At 36.9% G+C, this 22142-nt stretch overlaps 3 protein-coding genes across 4 annotated transcripts in view; 1 reads left to right on the top strand and 2 right to left on the bottom strand.

The window, feature by feature from the left end:
* Positions 1-11626, top strand: part of LOC127624718 (cyclin-J-like) — a 30632-nt gene extending 19006 nt beyond the window's left edge. Inside the window, exons 4-6 of the mRNA XM_052099571.1 lie at positions 9368-9667; positions 10594-10753; positions 11152-11626. Of these exons, the coding sequence (XP_051955531.1) occupies positions 9368-9667; positions 10594-10753; positions 11152-11626 (935 nt within the window). The remainder of the gene's footprint in view (positions 1-9367; positions 9668-10593; positions 10754-11151) is intronic.
* LOC127624720 (tetratricopeptide repeat protein 1-like) overlaps positions 1-22142 on the bottom strand; it is a 472844-nt gene that overhangs the window by 420099 nt on the left and 30603 nt on the right. The gene's annotated exons all lie outside the window — the stretch shown is intronic.
* Positions 16601-18055, bottom strand: LOC127624728 (gastrotropin-like). The gene is made up of 4 exons (XM_052099585.1): positions 17932-18055; positions 17248-17423; positions 16808-16897; positions 16601-16722 (listed from the first exon to the last, which is right to left on the bottom strand). Exons 1-4 carry the CDS (start codon positions 17996-17998, stop codon positions 16660-16662), a joined length of 396 nt encoding a protein of 131 aa, XP_051955545.1. The 5' UTR covers positions 17999-18055; the 3' UTR covers positions 16601-16659.

Here is a 22142-nt window from a genome sequence, read left to right as displayed (position 1 = left end):
CCAAGTTTCAATGGCTTAATCTAGATCTGTATTTTGGACTTCCCAAAAAGTGGGGCTGAAGCATTTACATGACATTTTAAAAAGGCCAATTATTGTTTTGATCCAACTAAATTCAACTTTTTAAAGCATATGGTGACATGCTGACATTAGTTTTTTGTCTGAAATTAACTGTAGTCTTAAGAAGCATCGAAGAATGGGTTAAAATTTATATATTGATAACAAAGAATGTTTAATTTATAGCTGTCATGGAGGTACTTTATAGCTGTATAATTTCCTGTTTTTAAAAAAAAATTTTTTTGCATTTAATTATTTTAAAAAAGACTTTACATTTAGTGAAGAACATAAACATTTTTAATAAATATTATGTGGGGCAAGTGAAAATGTTGGCAGTTTGAGTAAAAATGGAACTACTCTATGGTCCATGTCAGCAGAAAACTATTGAACCCTGGCACACAAGAAAATATGCCTCATGACGCTATAGTGTGCCTGTGCTACTGGTGTACTTCAATAAAGTGTAGTCATAAAAATGGATGCTTGATTCCTTTTCCTGTGTCTGAATTGCCAGTAAACTGATCGAGGTGGCTAACCCTAACCTTAGCTTCCAATGAACTAAAGCAGTGAGGATCTAAGTGAGTGTGTCTGCCTCTGTGCATTGGCTGGATGATGCATTGTGCTGCTTGACAGCTGTGTGCATAGAGGACGTGGCCTCCGCTGGCCTCTAGACCCCTCAGTCAGTCTCCAAGGCAACCTATCCATTGCATAAATCAGACGATACTCTTTGTCTCAGAGCTCAAGGTAGCAAGTCAGGGCTCCAGATGCGACTAAAATGGTCACAATACAACCAAGCATATTTGATTGGGATTATTTAAAATCTAGTCACCATTGGCGACAGTCGGGTTGTGTACGTTCATTTGCGGTTTCATCAGATGTAATCTTGTGAGTTATTGATTGCATCTTTATAGCGAGCACCAGTGTGTCTTGTGCTACTTTTCACCCATTCTGTTTCTGACGATCTCACTGCACCGTACGCAACAAACCCAGCACGAGAGTCATGAACAAATTTGAACCGGGTCTTTTTCATGAATCACCTGAAAAGATCTGAGGGTGTGAACTCAGGAGCTCCGTTTAGCAGGTTGAATCAGATTCACTTTCTCAGCAAATCAGCCATTAATGAGCTCACAACTGGGAGTGCAGACATTTCAAAATAGAAGTCCTATGTGTATTTCGGGCTTCTTTATAATTAAAAAGCATGTATAGTGTACCACTTATTTTTCTTGTAATTATTGATTGGGATTGGAGTAGCACAATCCCAGGCGATCAGCAGTTACAAAAATACTCAAACCATCCCATCTGGCATCAACAATCATTTCACGGTCCAAAACACTATCGCATTTTTCCCCATTCTGATGGTTGATGTGAACATTTACTGAAGCTCTTAACCCGTATCTGCATAATTTTATGCACTGCAGCCACATGATTGGCTGATTCGTTTATCGCATGGATGATTGTTGTTGCCAGTCAGGCTGGTTTGAGTATTTCTGTAACTGCTAATCTCCTGGGATTTTCACGCACAACAGTCTCTAAAACTTACTCTGAATGGTGCAAAAATGAAAAACGTCCAGTGAGCGGCAGTTCTGTGGACTGAAATGCCTTGTTGATGAGAGAGGTCAACCGAGAATGGCCAGACTGGTTCTAACTAACAAAGTCTACGGCTACTCAGAAAACCTCTGTACAATTTTGGTGAGAAGAATATAATCTCAGAATACTATTCTGAGATGCAGGTTGACGCTGTTTGGCGGCATGAGGGGGACCTACGCAATATTAGGCAGGTGGTTTTAAAGTTGTGGCTGATCAGTGTATATATACTGTTTATTAAACCCATGATTATGGTTTGTCAGCTGTCTTCCTTCTGCTTTCTATCTTGTTTCTGAACAGCAAACTAAATAAAGCAATTCTGTGATTTGTTGTCTAAAGCCATTGGCTTGTTAATGTTTCCGTTAAGGAGCCAATGGCTCCGAAGTCTTTTAATATATTTAAAATATCTTAAATTCAAGTTTTAATTGTATTATCTCTGAATACATAAGAAGTACATATTTAATGGAAATGCATGCTTGTACACTATCCAGTAAAATAATAATAATTTACTGATGAAATCATTCATGACATTTGGATTATATTCGTTGATATATAAACATTGTCTCGTTTCGCTATGTACTGTACTAACTGTGTATGGTTGAACAACAATAAAAACCACTTGACTAGACTTGAGATGCTAACGTAATAATAATGAAAAAAAACAACAACATCCAGTCGAACCATGATAAACCATTACACCGGTAATGGCATTTAAGTGTCCTTTAACTAAGACTGTTAACCCCTAACCATCTTACCTATGGTTTCAGGTAGATTGTGCAAACAAACTTTAAATGAGGGATCAGTAGATTTATTGGGCAAGAAACAAGGAAGTCTGACTCCTCTATATAATAATGTGGTGAGGTATGTTATCAGTGACAGCATGCGTGTTTACACACAGAGTGAGGAACAGATAAGATAAAGGTGGTGTCTTTTGTTGCCATACATTGGTGTTCATGCATTAAAAACCAGAACCTAGATCATGTTGTAAATTAGACTTTGCTTGGAAAATTAGTTCTGATTAAAAGCAACTAGTAGAATATAATGGACTATATAGAAAATTATAGCAGGTTTAAATTGTATACACTGCAGACCACTGTAATGTTGTCATTACTGAAAAAATAATGTTGTCTTTATTAAACATTACTTGAAATGTCAAGGTCTGGTCTCAAAAATCTGTTTATTGAACCTATTTATCTTGAAAAAATAAATAAATACAGACTTAAAATTTCAGAATTAAGTGTTAAAAACCCTCAAATTATTTAATTCAAAATTAATTTTTAGAGGATGTAGCATTTTTGTTTTATTGCAAATAGTTGTTTTGTGTGATGACACCATTTGGGTGATCTGTTCCCATTTGATCAAGTTTGACCCTGTTAAGTCTATACAGGTACAGTATATATGCATTTCAGTTGAAAATTAAGTTTATATAAAGACTGACTTCGAATTGGTAATAATCCTCTAAGTTGTGTTGTATGATGTGAATTTAAAGGGTTAGTTCAATAAAAAAAAAATTAATTCACTCATAATTTACTCAACCATATTCCATCCCAGATGTGTATGACTGACTTTCTTCAGCAGAACACAAATGAAGAATTTTAGAATATTCAGTTCTGTAGGTTCATGCAATACAAGTGAATGGGTGCCAAAATTTTGAAGCATCACATAAGGGCAACATAAATGTACTCTAGACGACTCTGGATTCTGAAGCGATATAATAGTTGTTGGTAAGAAATTGATAAATATTTAAATCCTTTTTCCTTCACTTTCTCCTTGTGTTTTTGGTGATTTACATTATTTGTGCATAATGCCCCATACTGGGCAATAAAGGGAGTTTATGACCAGAGATTACTTGAATTCACCCACACCCATCATATTGTGTATTAACACATGGATTTAACCACTGGAGTCATATGGATTACTTTTATGCTCCCTTTGTGGATTTTGGGGCTTCAACATTTTGGCACCAATTCACTTGCATCGAATGGACCTACAGGAAATATTTTTCAAAAAATCTTAATTTTGTGTTCTGCAGAAAACATCATACACATCTGGGATGCCAGGAGGATGGGTAAATCATGAGAGAATTTTCATTTTTGGGTGAACTATCCCTTTAAGTCAATTCAACTAAAATTAAGTTAAAACAATTATTTAAACAGCAAATCTGAATTAAGTCTACTTGCATCTAGTTACAAGTTTACTCCTATAAAGTCTAGTCTGAAGTCAACTTACATTTACATTTATGCATTTGGCAGACGCTTTTATTCAAAGCGACTTACAGTGCACTTATTACAGGGACAATCCCCCCGGAGCAACCTGGAGTTAAGTGCCTTTCTCAAGGACACAATGTTGGTGGCTGTGGGGGATCGAACCAATGACCTTCTGATTAACAGTTGTGTGCATTAGCCCACTATGCCACCAAACTTATTAGGGAATTTTGTGTAGCAGTGAATGGAAGACCACCAGCAAAAGAAAAAAATCACTATTACATTTCCACATCTTTTCCAAAAGAGGAAAAGAGTGAAAGATACCAAATTGACCAATCAATACCAATCACTCCCCCAGCAGCTGTATTTGAAACCCCATCATAGCAGTAGGAACTATTTTTTTTTTTTTATAAATTAATGCCATGATAATATAACACACAGTAGAAAAAAGAATGGCATAAATACTCTAAGGGAAATCAACAATGTTGACTTGAAACACTGGAAGACCCATGTAAAACTGAAATGTTTTAACCATTTTCTCATTTTAGAGGCTCAATTTAGTTTGTATGACATCACAGTCTTTAAACCCTGAAACTTTCTCATTCTTCATACCTTAATTCTGGCCACCTCTTGCTTGGGGGAGGGTTGTTTTGTGTTGGCCAGCAATTGGCAGGGTTTGGGCATTAATTAATTGCTTTCAACTGAATGAATAATGGCTTTGCTCATGTTCCTTGTTAAAATATCCCTCCCTTTCCCTAAGCAATTGATTCAGGCCGCTGCTATTGTTGGGTTTCTTTAAGAGCTGTCCGCCCGCAGTCAATGTGTGTCAGGCAGGGCTGGACTCGAAGCTTAAAGCTGAGAACATAGCAAAAAAATTACATTCAGAACAAATGCACGATTTATTTTGACAAACGGTGGGGAACTGCTTTTTTTTTTGCATGTCTCTTGATAACCGTTTATTATTTGTTTGAAATCTCTTTTTAAAGGGATAGTTTACTAAAATGAAAATTGTCAAAGCTTCAGCTGAGGTCAATGACCACGTTTACATGCACTTAAGAAAACAGTTATTTCCGGGTTGTAGCAGAAAGCAGCATTCTGAAACGTCATTTAAATAAGAACGCTGATATACTTACATTGTTTAAAGGATTAAGAGAAAGCAGTTTAACACCTAGGTATCTCCCAGAGAACGCAGCTTATTGTGGTCATGTAAATGCATAAGCAGCACTCTGATGGGGGTTTAAAGAGTGCGTGGAACATTTGTCATAGGATGGAGCCTAACAACATGTCAACACAGCAGAAAGAATTCAATATTTCTGGAAGTACAGTGGGAAAATCACATACACTATAAACTGGCCATTTATACAAACAAATGTAATATATCGACTGTTCCTTACGTCCGCATATATGCGCTTGTACATTGGGGGAATCCCAGAGTTTTATGTAAGCTGCGTTGCAATTCAGTTGCAGGTCGTGATAGTAAGTTAAGGAAACAAACACTGCAACAATTCTGGAATATTTGGAAATAAATTGAATCAACAGAGTATAACTATTAATAGTGAAGTCATCCTCGGATGCCATGTGTGTTTACACAAGCGTCGTGGGAAAATGATGTTGCTGTGGAGAAAGCTGCTTACTGACGGAGCCATATGTATACAGGAGTAAAGAGTACACCGCCACTGAGTACAACTGTGCATGTAAGCGGGAATGCTTTTTTCTCACAATAACCTGCTTTTTCACAATAAGCCACTTTCTGGTGTCTGTAGTCAGTGTTAAAACATTTCTGTCACTCTAACACGGAGATGCTCGAGTCTCACCTCCGCTGTCTGCAGCTTGCAATCTTATGTGAAAAATAACACTAAAATGACAACAACAATAAAATGTGTGTGTGTGTGTGTGTGTGTGTGTGTATTTATTGGTTTTGGATGGACAAGACTGACAAATGCTTATCAATAATACTCTTATGGCTAAAATGTTTACAGTGTTCAGTGACTAAAATGTCTATTTGACTAAATATGACTAAAATGTCAAAAGTTTTCATTGACTAAAACTACATTAAAAAGCTCAGACATTGTCAACTAAAACTTAAAAATATGATAAAAACTAAAGGGCATTTGACACTGGATTAAGACTAAATTAAAAAACAGCTGACAAAATTAACACTAGTATTCAGTTGCCAGGTCATTAGTAGTGTATTAACGCAAAGCCAACGTTTACGTGTATTTCACGTCACTTTTTTGATCCGTATGGTACCACCTCAGCCTTATTTTGAGCCAGAAAAAACCCTGTGATGTTATCAGTGCAATTAGATCCCCCACCCATTTTTGTTCTTTTAGTTGAAGATGTTGTAGAAGAGGGAAAGACATCAGGCTCATTTCCTCTCCTGAGTTGGGGTTCTGGGGGTTTGTTATGGTAACCAGCTTAAAGCACACATTTTGGCGCAATGAGTGTCGAGAAACCCACTTCCCTTAAAGGGTTCATTCACCTCAATTTTAATTGTATTCATTTATTTTAAAAATTACTAATAAATAATAATTAAAATATAGCATTTACTTGCCCTCAAGTGTGATCCAAAACCATTTAATGGTGTTTGTTCCATTGAACACAATAGGAAATGTTTAGCACAATGTTAACACTGACAGCCTTACCATTTACTTGAATTGAATGGAGAAAAAAAATGCAATTCAAAAGTGAATGGCAACTGAGAATTGCAATGTGCTTTGCATTTCCTTGTATGTTCCACAGAACATGAGGGTGAGTAAATAATTAATCAGATCCATCAGGATGTAAATAAAACATGGATACAATCTTTAATTAAATGTTTATAATAATTTTAGTATTCTCAGCATTTCAAGGAATCAAAAAAACATGAACTGGTGAAACGATAATCCTAAGGTTTTTTTTGCAACTTTAGCAACAAGCCTTGTGAAATCACACATATGTTGTGTGACTAATGAAGTTGGAGCTCACCTTTTTGTGAAAACTGTGTTGAGTAGCATGTCAAATGCAGGCAAGCTCTTTCTTCAGAGCAGAGAATGAGGGCCTGAGGGCCCTGGAGGGGCATGTTTGAACTGAAATATGCTCAGCAGGGTCCCTGATATTCAAATTAGTGTGACAGATGACCCCCTGAGGTTTGATGCTAATGAAAATAATTTGTACACCCCAGATAATAAAGAAAAGGTACTGTGCAGTGGCTTTTAGTGTCAGCCATGCATCTATGACAGTAAAGGCACCAGTGTTTCCTTTGCCGCCACTGAATCTATGGCAAAGGAAATGCTTATTTACTTGAGTTAGTTAACAGTGTGATTAGACAATGTGTCAAGATACTCATCAGTGTCAGAGATAATTTGTGTAGAGGGTTGATATTTAAGTGGTTCATCTTCACACACTCAAGAGAGCTGCTCTTGTGATGTCCGTGGTGCGGTTCCCTGAAATGTTTGGAGTTCAACTGAATGAGACACAAGTGCTTTTTCCTCCGCATTCACTGCCGAGTGAATTGTTAAAATTTACTTTTCAGTGGCTAATAACAGATGTTTTTGGTCGCATGGTGTGAAATTTTAAATAGAAAATATATTTGAAGTGACTACTACTAACAGAAAAGCGTGTTGTAATACTATATCATGTTTTGGTGGGTGGGGACAAAAAGTAAACGGGATTTACGGTGCTGCCGTCTTGACAAGCGATCCAGGATGCTTTCGCTTCAAGTGTTCATTCATGGCGGTTGTACAGCTGTGATAAGCCATTTCCAATTTGCATATCTTACACAGCACCACATGGTTGGGTCTCCGGCTAAAATACTCCCATGCTTTTTTTAATAATTATTTTATTATTCCATTTTATTTTAATTATTCCATTGCTACGCACCGTCGCATGTTATGCAAACCGATGTATTTCTGTAATCAATTATGTCGATGAATCGTCCCAGCCCTATTTGTCTTGAGAATCGTTATTTTGTAGCAATCTATTTTTTTTTCCCACCCATAATTTTTACATTTATGTACTGGCCCCATTCACTTTCATCTCGAGTGCCTTACTGTAACCACGCTTATTTATTTTTAATAGAAAGAGACAAGTCTTGTGTTTTTGTTTTGTGGTGTTCAGTATAATGCCACAAATGCTGTCAATTGACCTTAACTTGTATTGAACACGGAAGTTTCCTTCAATGTATTAGAGATTTATGAAAATGCCTCATGTTGATTCAAGAGGAGGAAGATGTGAGCGGTATGCGTCCATGGAATGAACTTATTGAAAGTCTAAGGAATGAAGGTGTGACCTTTGGTTTCTCATTGCTCAGTCTGCGTGTCCTCCACACCAGCCTGTGATCTGAGAGTGGGGGTGTTTGACTGTGTGCTCAAGCATGAGCCGTAGAAGTCTGAGGTCGTGGGGCCCTTATTGTTGGAGTATTGGACTGCGGGGGAAGCATTTCTAGGAGCCTTGGACTTTAGGGAAAATATATTAACACCTAGCACAGGAAAGACAGGAAGGGATTTGTGGAAAATGACAAGAACAAAGGAATTCTGCAGAGAAGGGCTAATTCAGCAGAATGCAGCTGTGTTTTCTCATTACAGGAATTCACAAAATGCATAACTTTAATGATGCCAATGCAGATCCTTTTTATGCAACAGAAGAACAGCATGTGAGGAAAGCACAGTGATGCATTGTTATTCGATCAAGAATGTGTAAGATCTTTGAGATATCTGATAATAGGGGCTTCTTTAAAACAGGGGAAAACATCATGACACATTATAGCAATAAAATCTAAAGCAGGGATGTCGCAAGCAGCCTACGGGTTGATTTGTGGGGAAAAAGCAAAAAATGCAGCAACAATCTAAAATATGTCCATTTATTCAATCGGTATTGTAATTCAAAATATTCAGTTTCAGCTTGGATGACAAACTCTTTAATTTTGTGTTACATGTGAAAGTTTGTATCATAATGGGTTAGAATAAAAAAATTATGTGAGACATACAGCATTCACACTACTCACCTAAAACTGGATCTGTGGGTGACCATTATCACAGGGCAACCCAGTTAATTTCACCACTCACAAAAATGTTAGGTAAAAAGTACATTTCACAATTAGAATGTAAATGTAAATTAAAATGAGCAACATTTTTATTAATTAAAATATTTAAAAAAAGAAAATGTATTTAGGCCTAACTTTGTTAATATCCAGCCCAAGGGCATTTTATTTTTTTTACTAAATGTGTATGCATATGTAATCGAAATGCCTGTGTTGGTTGAATGTAGGATATTCCATGTGAGATCATAAAGTTGATGCTGGACTTTATTAGCCTTTTGAAGAGCAAGATTTGTGGGTACACAAAGGTTAATAAACAAGAAATTGACCTGCTGCACAAGGTGACTTTTTATATAGTCTGGCCTTTGACCTAAAACTTGCTTGACACCCCTGATCTGATGTGTTATGTATTCAGTCACAGAGACAAATGATTGAAAGATTTATTTTTCTTACATTTGTATGTTTTGATCATACATGAGATGATCATATATACTTGCACTACTCTGTGCAGGTAAGTTTGAGGAGAAGGAGGACCATGTGCCCAAACTGGAGCAGCTGAACACACTGGGCTTCATGTGCAGTCTAAACCTCAACCTCAACAAGCGTGACCTCATCAAGATGGAGCTGCTGCTGCTGGAGACGTTTGGCTGGAACCTGTGCATGCCCACACCCGCACACTTCATCGACTACTACCTCCATGCTGCTGTCCAGGATGGAGACCTGCACAATGGCTGGCCGCTCTCCTCCATGTCCAAGACCAAAGCCTTCATGGACAAATATACACACTACTTCCTGGAGGTCTCGTTGCAAGGTAAAGACCCAATAAGTCATGAAATAAAACATAGAAAATTGCATTTTGTAACGTTGTCATCATTGCTTATTTAATAGGTCAAATATAATAAAGGAAAATCATCAATTTAGGTATGCTGTAAAATATTGATTATAAAATGTATAGTTCTGCCTCTAAAATCTTTTTGTTTAAGCTGTATTCGAAGTAAATTGCCAATATATTCATACTTGCAACTGCACATTAAATAAATTCTGATCAATCAAATTTATCCCAATTATTTGCATATATAAATATGATGAGAGAGCCTCTTAAGAATAATTCAGTATACAGTATAATTAAATATATTATCAAAATAATTCATGTAATTTAAATGCATTACATTGTGGCAGATGAGTGAAGTACTGATTAGACGATACAAAAAGTAGCTTTAGAACGCAAAATATTGTATTGAACATAAGCCTATCATTGGCCTTCAGTCCACAGCAAATCCTTTTGCAACTGAATTTGTCAGTCTGTCTAGGATTTATTATAAGGGCTTTTCTAAGGTAAAATGCATACACATACATCAGACAGATACCTGCATTTGCAATTGCGCTCTATCCAGATTTGTGTCCTTTTGTGCTTGTCTCTAGCTGGAGTTTTGCTTTACTGCCCCCTGCTGAAAATAGGTGGAACTTCAAGCTAGAATTTTTACGGTGGAAGAAATAGTTCATATTACTTCTGGGAACATGATTAATTGCGTAAAAAAAAAATGTATTCATTATTTATTTTTAATGAAAAATTAATTGTCACGTTAAATTGAAAGCCATAATTTGTTTATTAAGCATATTGTATATAATTTGAATTTCACATCATGCCTAACAGCTCTTAACCATGGTAAAATCACTGTATTGCTTTATTTAGCAGCTGAGGAGCTTATATAGTGTGTGAATGTATCTTTGTTGTAGATCATGCCTTCTTGAGCTTCAGACCTTCTCAGGTGGCAGCTGCCTGCATAGCTTCATCCAGAATCTGCCTGCAGATCTCGCCCAGCTGGACCACTGTTCTCCACCTGCTCACGGGCTACTCATGGGATCATCTGACGCAGTGCATCCAGCTGATGTTACTGTATGAGCAAACCACAGTATATACTTGCATACATGCCGTATAGCATGCACTAGAGATGGATGACTTGAGCATCCCACCACGATTGTTGCATCTTTATGATGGGGTGTCAAGTTCAAAATAGTTCAGCTTTTCAAAACATTTTAAATGCATGAATGAATCCTATGTACATAAATGCCCAATGAGAAATGTCCACAGTGGACCCAAAACCAGCCTAATTATACTGGGCTTCCTTATAGTGATTAGTCGACTAGTCCTTAAAGGCAACACACTCACTTTAGAAGTAGGTTTGCACATAACCTTATGTGCACTGAATTAAACCAGCAAAACACACAAGTGCTGTACTTTACCTTGATTCAATTCTTTTTGCTGGGTTTATAGTGCTTTGTTTCATTTTTCAGTGCCCATGACAATGATGTGAAGGAGGCCAACAAAACCAAATCATCCCCCTCGTCTGGCCAGAGCCTCCAGCCACAAGTTAACGTCCCCCACAGCCCCGCCACCCCCTCTTTGCAGAGGCAGCCCACCTCCAGCTCCCAGCAGCTGCTCCTTCAGTCCAGCAGTTACCCGCAGCTTGCACAGCATTCACCAGCATTATCCCAGCTGCATATGCTGGCAGACTGCCAGGCCCTTGGAACAGTGGGCTCCCGGGAATATCTCCAACCCCACCAGGCTAGCCTGCTCTCAGCCTCAGTGCCAGCCAGCTCATTCACTTCTTTCCCCAGCTTGGCATCAGGGCTGCGCGGCTTGCCCCTCCAGGGACCCATCTCCATGCAGGTGAGCATGGGGCCCGAACGCCACTGCCTTGGTTTGACTTATGGGAGTGGCTACCTGAGCTCCCATCACACATTCACAGCTGGATGCTTTGACAGGTGACGCCAAGAGAGGGAGGACAAACTGAATCTGGGGCTACCACCGTCCTCCGCCCTCTCCACAGCCTCCGAGGGGCTTCGTCTCAACCGTAGACGAAGATTTTCCAAACAGAAGACCAACAGTCGAGTGGATGCCACAGAGGTCATAGTATTAACTTAAAACAGCCTTTTAAACTTTTTTTTTTTGTTGTTGTTTGTTTCTTTTTTAGCATTGGGTGCTGTTTTTTTTTTTTTTTTTTTAATGAACAGAGGATGTCTTTTTTTAAGATTATTTAGTTTAGACTTTATGCCAGTGCTGTGCCACAATGGACAAACTGACTGACTGAATTATATGACTTTTATTCTATGTTCCCTTAAAGGAATATTTCACCCAATAATGAAAATTCTGTTATTTCCTTTTTTACCAGAACACAAAAGAAAATATTATGTATATCCCTTTCAAAACAATGGCACACTTGACAGCTAAAAAAGACCCAATGGTATCATACAAGTAATCCATGCAATTATTGCATTATATTCCAAGTCTTCTGAAGGCATACGATGAGAAACACTTGGAAATTTAAGTCATTTCAGTGAACATTTTGATGTCCTTTTTTAAGCTATAAATAGTCACTATCGGCTGTTGTTTTATTGAAAAGATGGATATTCTTTATTCTCCTTTTGTGCTCCACTGAAGAAAGACATTCTGATGGGTTTATAACAAAGAGGAAATCGAGTAAAAAAAAATTACAGATTTCTTTTACATTTTGGATGAACAATCCCCACTTAACAAGGTGACCTCAAAAATAGAGGATGCTCTTATGACATGGGAATTCAGTATTGGATTCTGACAGATATCCTCAGGAGTATAGCCTTAAGAAGAGAAATTGTGGAAATCCACATCCCATCTCCAGCATTTTTAAATGAGTCATTGAACACTCACACTGGATGTACTGTATTGTCCTTTAATGCTGCTGCCTTTATGAACTGATGGCTTTATGACCAAGAATCCTGTCTCCCTATTGGTCTTGTTTACAGGGACATGCCACAAATCAGGGATTACAGTTATCTTTAATACCTACATACTCCATACCATTGAATCAGCTGATGTTTGTATGAAGTAGCTCCTTTGTTGTTTGTGTCTGTATTTCTTGTTGAATTGGTTTTAATAGTGAAATTGTCTGTAGAGAAGGTTGACGTCACATTGGCGCTGTTCCCTCTGGCGGATGGAGACCTAGTTGACAAAGGTATCTGTCCTCCACTCTATCTCTCCTGCTGGAGGAAACCATGCTTTTCTAGATCCTCCCCCCAGGGAAAAATAGCCATGATCACCCTGCAGTTCTGCTCTGTGCAATGAATATCACTTCATTGTGCTTTACCTCTTTCCATCAGACACTGTGGCTTATAAATATTACCTCACATTACTGCTGTTACACTGTCATTTGCATTTATGTCAAGGTCATGTTTATAACTAGTCAACGGTGTGAATTTAAAGATATAGTTCCCCAAAAATACTAATATTATGTTATTTACTCACCCTCATGTTGTTCCAAACCAGTATGAGTTATTTTCTTCTGTGGAACACCATTGACTTGCATTGCATCTTTTTTTCCACACAATGGAAGTGAATGGTGACTGAGGCCAATATTCTTCCTAATATCTCTGCCTTCTCTAAATAAAGTAAGGCATACTAGTTTTTAAACAAAATTAGGTTGAGTAAATTATGACAATTTTACATTTTGGGTGCACTGTACTTTTAAGCTCACCATGCGGGTTAGAAAATACATTCTGCTTTGTAATTTAAAACCTAAATTCATAGGAGTCATTTCGGTAAATACAGATGTAGCATCACACCTTTTAGATCAAGATTCCAGACATTAAGATTGTGTTAATTATATGGGGCTTGATTAGCATGGGTCAAACAGGATATTTTTAAAGCAGACTTTAATACTGAGTCCAAAATATTTTTACTAGCATTGATGTAAAAGATTAACCAAACATGCTTCATTTCTTTCCTTTATGTTAGTGTTTCCTTTTGTCCATATCAATCTTAGACCACACAATGAATTCCTTTGTTGACTGGCCTTATAACCAAAGGGTCTGCTTTACGTCCTGCTGAATGAATGAGAAGCATTTCAAACCACTTTACTGGACTTTGGATAAAAATCTTTTCTTTTTTTTTCCCCTATAGTCCTGAACTTTGAACTACCTCAATATATTGCCATTGATATGCTGATTCTGCAGGGCTCGTACTTTTTATATGTTCTCCTTAATTGGTCCAAAAATTCAGTGCTTTGTATTTTTCCCAAAACATGAATTCATAATTTTCTTTTTCTATTGTGTTGAAGTCCCATGATTTGTTTAGGTAGAGAACTGTTTACTGTAACATAGACACACACTCTTTTATATTTCAGTTCATTCTCTTGTGACTCCTCTGTGTGTGCAATATGTAATCATTAGTTTGTTCATTTAGACTGCATTTTTTCCTACCACTATTTTTGTATTTTTTTTTAAACGTAGAACTAGTTTTTTGTGTTTGTTTTTTGTTTGTTTTAACATGCTATTACTGCTTACTGGCGGTGATTTTGTTTTACCACCAAAAAATGTTGCACATTGCAACCAGTGCTCCTGAATCTCTAGACATTTTGTAGACTAGAGAACATTGATTGTGCTCATTCAATGATCTAATGGGTTTATTTAAAAGCCTGTAAATGGGTAGGGGGATAACCGGTGTTATTTGGATGAAAACCCCAGAAATAAAATGGGAAAAAAAGCACAAAACATTTGTAATGTTTTTTTCTTTTCATGTGTCATGCATACAGAAACACATTTTGAATAGACACAGTGAATTTGCATGGCTCAAGGCAAGTTTATTTATTTATTTATTTATTTTCATATGAATGTCTCATTGCACATGAAAAGGTCTTTGGTGTTGGTGAGGGGGGTTCGTTTGGCTCCACCCCCAAATACCACCTTCCACCTTGTTCCCCGCATGTTGGACTGAAGATACTGGGGGAGATTCCTGCCCCACGTGGTGGTTCTTCCTGTCACTAAACACCACTAAACAAATAAAGTGCATCCAACAGAGCACCACTGATCTTTCCAGAGATAAATGCTTTCTGGCTCAAAGAACAGCCAACAATAGCTACAGTAAAGTTGGAGTACAAAATGTGACACTCTGTTTTGGGTTGTCTTAAGGAACTTTCTATGGTGCATAAGATAGAAAGATGAAACCGAATGAGTAGCGTGCAGAGAGTAGAATGTACTAAGTTAAGGCTGTGACCACAAGTTCAGGATTTCAGGGGACCAAATGTAAGAGTTGAATAATTACCAGTTAATACTTTAAGGTTGTAAATGTTAATATTTGGTAAGGTAAGGGTAACAGCATTTATTAAATATACAGTTAATCACAAAAATAAAGTACTGTAATTTAACCAAGTTCTCAGTCATCCCTAACCAGTATGAACACAAAAGGAGCCTGCCTTTATATGCAATTCAATGGCGGTGGACAGTGCCTCACTTTTAAGCTTAAAGTATCAAAGTTGTCCTTGTGACTTATGCGTAATATTTCATGTCTTCTGAAGGCATACGATGCTGAGAGAAACCCCAAAAGATGTGGCATTTATGAGTGGAAGTCTTCTCATTTGCATTGTATGGTGAAGTTGCACAGAGTTCTTTAAGAAATGGCACTGGGTTAACAGAGTTTAGACCTTTGTGGCCTTGAAAAACATTTTGCTTGACTTGAGCAGCTTTGCACATCCGTATTATATTCCATATAACTTTATTATTTTATAGGCCACATTCTTTTATTTGCCATAAATTATGTTACCACTTCATACTTAACAGAGTTTGCTGTAGGCCTACTGTTGCCAGATTAGGGGTTTTATTGAGAGACTCTGTGATTTTATCTGTTGAATTTAAGAGATTGGGTGGATAGCAGACAGAGACATGGGCCCTCCCTTTGTGCTGGAGCCTGGTGGGGTGCACATGGGTAGGCTCAGGGAGGTGGGCCACATGTCTGAGTTTGTATGATGATGAAGAGACATGGATTGGATTGGATTGGGGGGTAGCAGTAGCAAAGTAGCAGTTTATTAATGGAGCGTTTTCATAACCTTTGTGTGCAAAGCAGGGAGGGGGAGGGCTTGGCATTTTTTTTCTTAATTATCAGGTGGGGGTACTCTGAACCAAAGTGAATCCTTATACAGCTATAGTTTTTACTGTATTGTTCTCCTTTTTTTCATGTCCCATCTCCAAATGGACATTATTCCAGTTTGTCTGCATATAGTTAGATTTAGGATTAACGTTTTGACCAGTTAAAGATTAAACATGCCACAATATTTACAGCTTTTAGGGTACTATTTTATCTTATTTCGTTTTGTTGATTTCTCTTTTATTTGTTGTTTTATGTTATTTTTTTTATTTGATTTGTTGTTTTATTTTTTTTATTAGTATTTATTATATATATATGTGTGTGTGTGTTTGTAATTGTGTTATTTATTGTATTAGTTTTGTTTACTTTGTTTTATTTCATTTATATATTTTTTCATGTAATTTTGTTTTATTTTATTTGTTGATTTGTCTCCTTTATTTCCTTTTAATTGTTGTTTTGTTTTATATATTTCTTTATTTGTTGTCTTGTATTATTTGTATTATTGGTTGTTTTATTTGTTACATTTTCGTCATCAAAGGTAGTCTTCATCTTTAAAACTCCAGCCCCTTTTTCGGTAATCATTAGTGTTGTCCTCAGTATGCTTTAAAAAATAAATGGGTCTGTCTTTGTTAGAGAAGAGCTGCAGGGTTTATGATCACATGTAGGATTTAAGGGTTGACTGCCCTCCAGTGGTAGCCATGCTGTCAGCAATATCTTTAAATAATTTTTACTTGATTAAATATTTGCCTTCTTTACAATGCAAATCCATTGGATAATCATTTTATTAATATATTTATTTATGCAGTAGAAGGATGAAGTGGAGTGATACAGAGACATTTGTAAGTCAAGCTCACATTTTATTAAGTAATGCCAGTGGTTGTACAGAGCAGAACTGTCATTTGATGCAGTTAGATCTTCTTACTTGTACGTACAAAAACAACGGGACCCTTAGCGCTAGATGCTGTGGAGGTCTGTAAAGCAGAAAAAGGGGAGTATTAGAAAATGTACTACTGGTATTTCAGTTCATTTTAGATTTTTTTTGTTTCAAATTCTCACCTCAACCAGCTTTCCACCACTGATCTCAGATGTGTGGTTGTAGTTGGGGAAACTTATGGTCAGCTTGCCCCCTTCCATGTTGACGGTCCCCTGGAAAAAATACACAATTATACGTTTTCACACATTCATCAAATGAATCATTCTATGAACATAGTAAATGTTCATTATGTGTATACACAAGCATTTAAAGGGATCATTCACCCAACAATGAATTTTCTGTCATCATTGTTCCAAATTTGTATGATTTTCTGTAGGCAGAATGGCAGCCTCAGTCACCATTCACTTTCATACAGGTGTGGAAAAATATGTGTAAGTGAATTTTAATTGTTGGGTGAACTATCACTTTAAGTATGTAGCTGAAATACCACACAGACAGAAGAGCATACACTTGGAGTTATACAGACATGTCTTCATATGGGCATGTAAGATGAACTCTATACCTTAAATTTTTTCCCACCAACTGTCTCCATGTCACTCTCCTTGCCAACGATGAATTTGTTGCACACCGTGTGGTTTTTTGGGTAGTGTTGTAACCATGTGTACTCATCTCCGTTCTGGGTGATCTCGGTCACAAGCTTGAAGTCACGACCCTTCTCGAGGACATCATCAGGGATCCCTGAGGTGAACAAGAGTACTCAAGGTTTACAGCAGCTTTTACTGTCTAGAGTTGATCCTTGTGCAATCCATGCACATTTCCAGCAGTGAGATTTTACAGGATTCAGCTCACCAATTTGCAACAGTGAACGCTTAAGGGTTAAAGTTATTTTTATGCATTTCAGCTGATAGTTTGCAGTGATTAACAAATGTAAATGCAGTTTCTTTAAGATATGCTTGCAAAGGATATGCAAAAGCACAAGAACTTGTTGGAAGATCATGCATTAGTCATTTAACAAACATATTCTTGTCCAAAGTAGTTTACAATACAGAGTGCTTTGCTTAATGCACGATATTGATGTGGATAAGGGAAAAAAAAATTGTTTTTCAGCTCATGAAACATCTATTCAGAGGTTCAAACCAGCAACTTTTGGAATATTAGCCCAGAACTTTAGCCACTCAGTAACCACTATCTGTAGAGCCCATGCTAGTAGATCAAAATAACAACTGTTTAAAGACAATTGGCTTACCAATCAGTTTGCAAAACTCATCATATCCATCCTGAGATTCAGTTTCCCACTTGCCAGCGAAAGCCATGGTATGAGTGGTGGTCGTTGAGCGGAGAGAGAAGAGCAAGTTGAGAGTTGAGGTTGGAGAAAGGTGCTGATGGGTTAATATCTCTGTGCTTATATACTTTATCCATAGTCCTACCTCTGCCTCTTTTTCAAGACATTATGGGCATCATCATCATAACTATGCCATAAACTTTTTACGATGGCACCACAAAAGAGCAAGTCATCAAGTGGATGACCGTTCGGTTGATTACCTGAGTACAAGTGATGTACCTTACATGGCAATGAAAGGAAACAAGTGACTTCATTCATGTTCAAAATCGCTTTCAATAAATGTCACCTTGCAGTGATCCTCAGAAGTGCTTACAGTGGCCGAGTGTGTACAGTGTGGCTTAACTACGAAAATAATGTCAATAGCATTTGTCATCTAAATGGCCAATATAAATGACATATAGATGATTAATGGGAGTAATGCAGCAACTCTTTTGGCTGGGTGCTTTTGTGTCGTTGTTTAAAACTATAACAGTAACCTGGCAACAACCTCATTGACTTGACCTTAAGCAAGTTCATTTAACAATGCCTAGGGGTTAGCAACCAGATTAGCAACCAGTAAAACATAGTATACCGTACTGTATATAAATTACAGTATTTAAGCAAGAATTTTTATTTTTCTTTGCTTTGTGTTGTGTTCTTTAAATTAGTTTAGATTTGGATATTCTAAAACATTGAGAAACTTTCATTACTGCTGTGTGATTACTTTTTATTTATTAACTTTTATGTAAATTAATGTAAACTTTTTACTATCATTTTTAATTGAAACATGTATTTTATTTTAAAAGACATTTCTATATACTGTATGTTTAAAAATACTTTTATTTTACTTTGACTTTTTCTGATATGTGAATTACTTTTGAGCTGCACTTGATGTATGAAAGGTGTTATACTATGCAAGTAAAATGTATATTTGTTGTAATTATGGATAATAACTAAAATGTATCATTTTAAAACATGTTGGTAATAAATTGATATTTTCAGTATGATAAATTGCATAGAAATGATCCACAGTAACAAAAATCATGCAAATATTACAATTTCTGGGTTGGGTTCTACACTGGAATATATTTTTGCATTATACCTGTATTTGAAGTTCTTTAAAATGTTTAGCCCAATTTTAAGATTTATACATTTAAATTACATAATCAAATTGAATAGCGTTATGCTTAACAATATTTTATAAATAAAACTTTTTATATTTTTTATTTTATTAAAGATTTTGTTATGAAATTGAATGTGTAAATGTTTATATATATGTTTATTTATTTATTTATTGTGCCCCTGAATGGACTGCAGTCTGCAGCTGTGCTCATGTCAGACCTGATACTTAGCAGTACAGAAGGCCATCTGCCTTGGCCTCGCTTTTGAGGGACAGAAAGCTCCACCTCCAACTGGGGGTCAAAATATGCAGGATAATCTTGCACATGTGAGCAATATGTCCTAGTACATTGTGATTCATACTTATACAACCCCATCTATCTAACTTGATATAAGGTGAGTTTAGGTCAATCTATTAATTTCAATACAAAATGTGACCCTGAATTCACCCTTTCCTAAGAAGCACAAAACAAGAAAAAAAAAGAGAGAGAAATATCACAACTTCATTTAACATCTCTATTATGTCTCCTAGACAGTAATGAAATGGAAAACAAATTCTTCCGAGACTAAACATTAACCATTCATTTTTCATTGCTCTATTATCTTACTGTGCATCAACAATTGTCTCATTTGTGCCTTTTTTTCCCCCTTCTAAGTAGTTATAGGAAAAACTTTTGAGACAAATTTGATGCTTAAATTAATAGCTCCATTTAGTCTCTGGAGCCATGTAAGAGCAACCACTGAGCAATAATACAATATTTTCCTCTGATGAATATCCAATCTTTTCATACATACGTTAGAGTTCTCACAACTAACTAAAAAAACTCAAATTAATCAAAATATTGCAGTCGGAAAAAATCAGTCTAAAACTGTCCGTCTTGTCTGGAAGAACAATGGAAGAAACACGTGCCTTCAGCACATAAACCTCTGTTATAGTTTCTCATAGAATACAGCTTTCATTGCATCATACTTCCCCTCCTCACCTGCTACAACCCGGATTTCAGAAAAGTTGGGACGTTTTTTAAATTTGAATAAAATGAAAACTAAAAGACTTTCAAATCACATGAGCCAATATTTCATTCACAATAGAACATAGATAACAGAACAAATGTTTAAACTGAGAAATATTAAAAATGTTATGCACAAAATGAGCTCATTTCAAATTTGATTCCTGCTACAGGTCTCAAAATAGTTGGGACTTGGGCATGGTGTAACATTGTTTGAAGACGTCTGGGCATCGAGGTTATGAGTGTTTGGAGTTTTGGTGTTGGAATTTGGTCCCATTCTTGCCTCACATAGGTTTCCAGCTGCAGGCCAGTTCAGCGCCCGGACTCTTCAATGAAGCCATGCTGTTGTAATAGCTGCAGTATGTGCTTTTGCATTGTCCTGCTGAAATACACAAGGCCTTCCCTGAAATAGACGTCGTCTGGAGGGGAGCATATGTTGCTCTAAAACCTTTATATACACCTTTCAGCATTCGTAGTGCCTTCCAAAACATGCAAGCTGCCCATACCGTATGCATTATGCACCCCCATACCATCAGAGATGCTGGCTTTTGAACTGAACGCTGATAACACGATGGAAGATCTCACTCCTCTTTTGCCCGGAGGACACAGCATCCGTGATTTCCAACAAGAATGTCAAATTTGGACTCATCGGACCATAGAACACTTTTCCACTTTGAAATAGGCCATTTTAAATGAGCCTTGGCCCACAGGACACGACGGCGCTTCTGGACCATGTTCACATATGGCTTCCTTTTTGCATGATAGAGCTTTAGTTGGCATCTGCAGATGGCATGGCGGATTGTGTTTACCAACAGTGGTTTCTGGAATTATTCCTGGGCCCATTTAGTAATGTCATTGACACAATCATGCCGATGAGTGATGCAGTATTGTCTGAGGGCCCGAAGACCGCGGGCATCCAATAAAGGTCTTTGGCCTCGTCCCTTTCGCACGGTGATTTCTCCAGTTTCTCTGAATCTTTTGATGATGTTATGCACTGTAGATGATGAGATTTGCAAAGCCTTTGCAATTTGACGTCGAGGAACATTGTTTTTAAAGTGTTGTTTATTCCACAAACGTTTTACACACTCTTTCACAGATTGGAGAGCCTCTGGCCATCTTTACATCTGAGAGACTCTGCCTCTCTAAGACATCCCTTTTATAGCTAATAATGTTACAGACCTGATATCAATTTTGAGACCTGTAGCAGGCATAAACTTTGAAATGAGCTCATTTAGTGGATAAAAGTGTAAAATTTCTCATTTTAAACATTTATGTTATCTATGTTCTGTTGTGAATAACATATTGGCTCAAGTGATTTGAAAGTCTTTTAGTTTTCATTTTATTCAAATTTAAAAAACATCCCAACATTTCCGAAATTCGGGATGTATAACGCTAGAGTCACAGAGGGCAAATAATATATTTTATTTCTAAGTCTCATGTTGAGATGTATTGATAAATTCCAGCATCAGAAATCACCACAAATATAGCAGAATAATGAGCTAAAAAGAGATAAAAATGGAATCAGAGCAGATCAATCTCACTTTTATTCTGGCAGAGCTTGCTGCAAGGTCTGACCTAAGAAAACACACATTGATTCTTGGGGAACAAAGAACGTTGTGACATTTGTCTGGATTTAGAGATTTATTTGAAGCATCAAAGGCCACTGATATTATCTTCAGTTGAGGATTATCATGGGACAGCGCTGCAACCAAGACTAGAATATTTGCTCTATTGAATGTGTAGTTACAGTAAAAAAGATTTGAGTTAGATATATTTATACTATATATGTAGCTTTACATGGACAAAAAATGTTGTGCATTCCCATCAACAACATCTTACTTCCTCTTCCTCACCTATATAGCACTTACTATGCCCTCAAGTGTCACTCAGTGTCCAACAATGTAATCACAGTAGCTTAAAAGTAAAATATAAAAATACAACATACAAACTGTAAAATACAAAACAAAAAATAAAATGGCTCATACAGTGACTTTACTCAAAACAGCTAGT

The sequence above is a fragment of the Xyrauchen texanus genome, chromosome 31 (genome assembly GCF_025860055.1).
Source record: "Xyrauchen texanus isolate HMW12.3.18 chromosome 31, RBS_HiC_50CHRs, whole genome shotgun sequence".
Taxonomy (NCBI): Eukaryota; Metazoa; Chordata; class Actinopteri; order Cypriniformes; family Catostomidae; genus Xyrauchen; species Xyrauchen texanus.
Note: the sequence above shows the minus strand (reverse complement) of the source record. Positions and strands in the feature narration are given on the sequence as shown.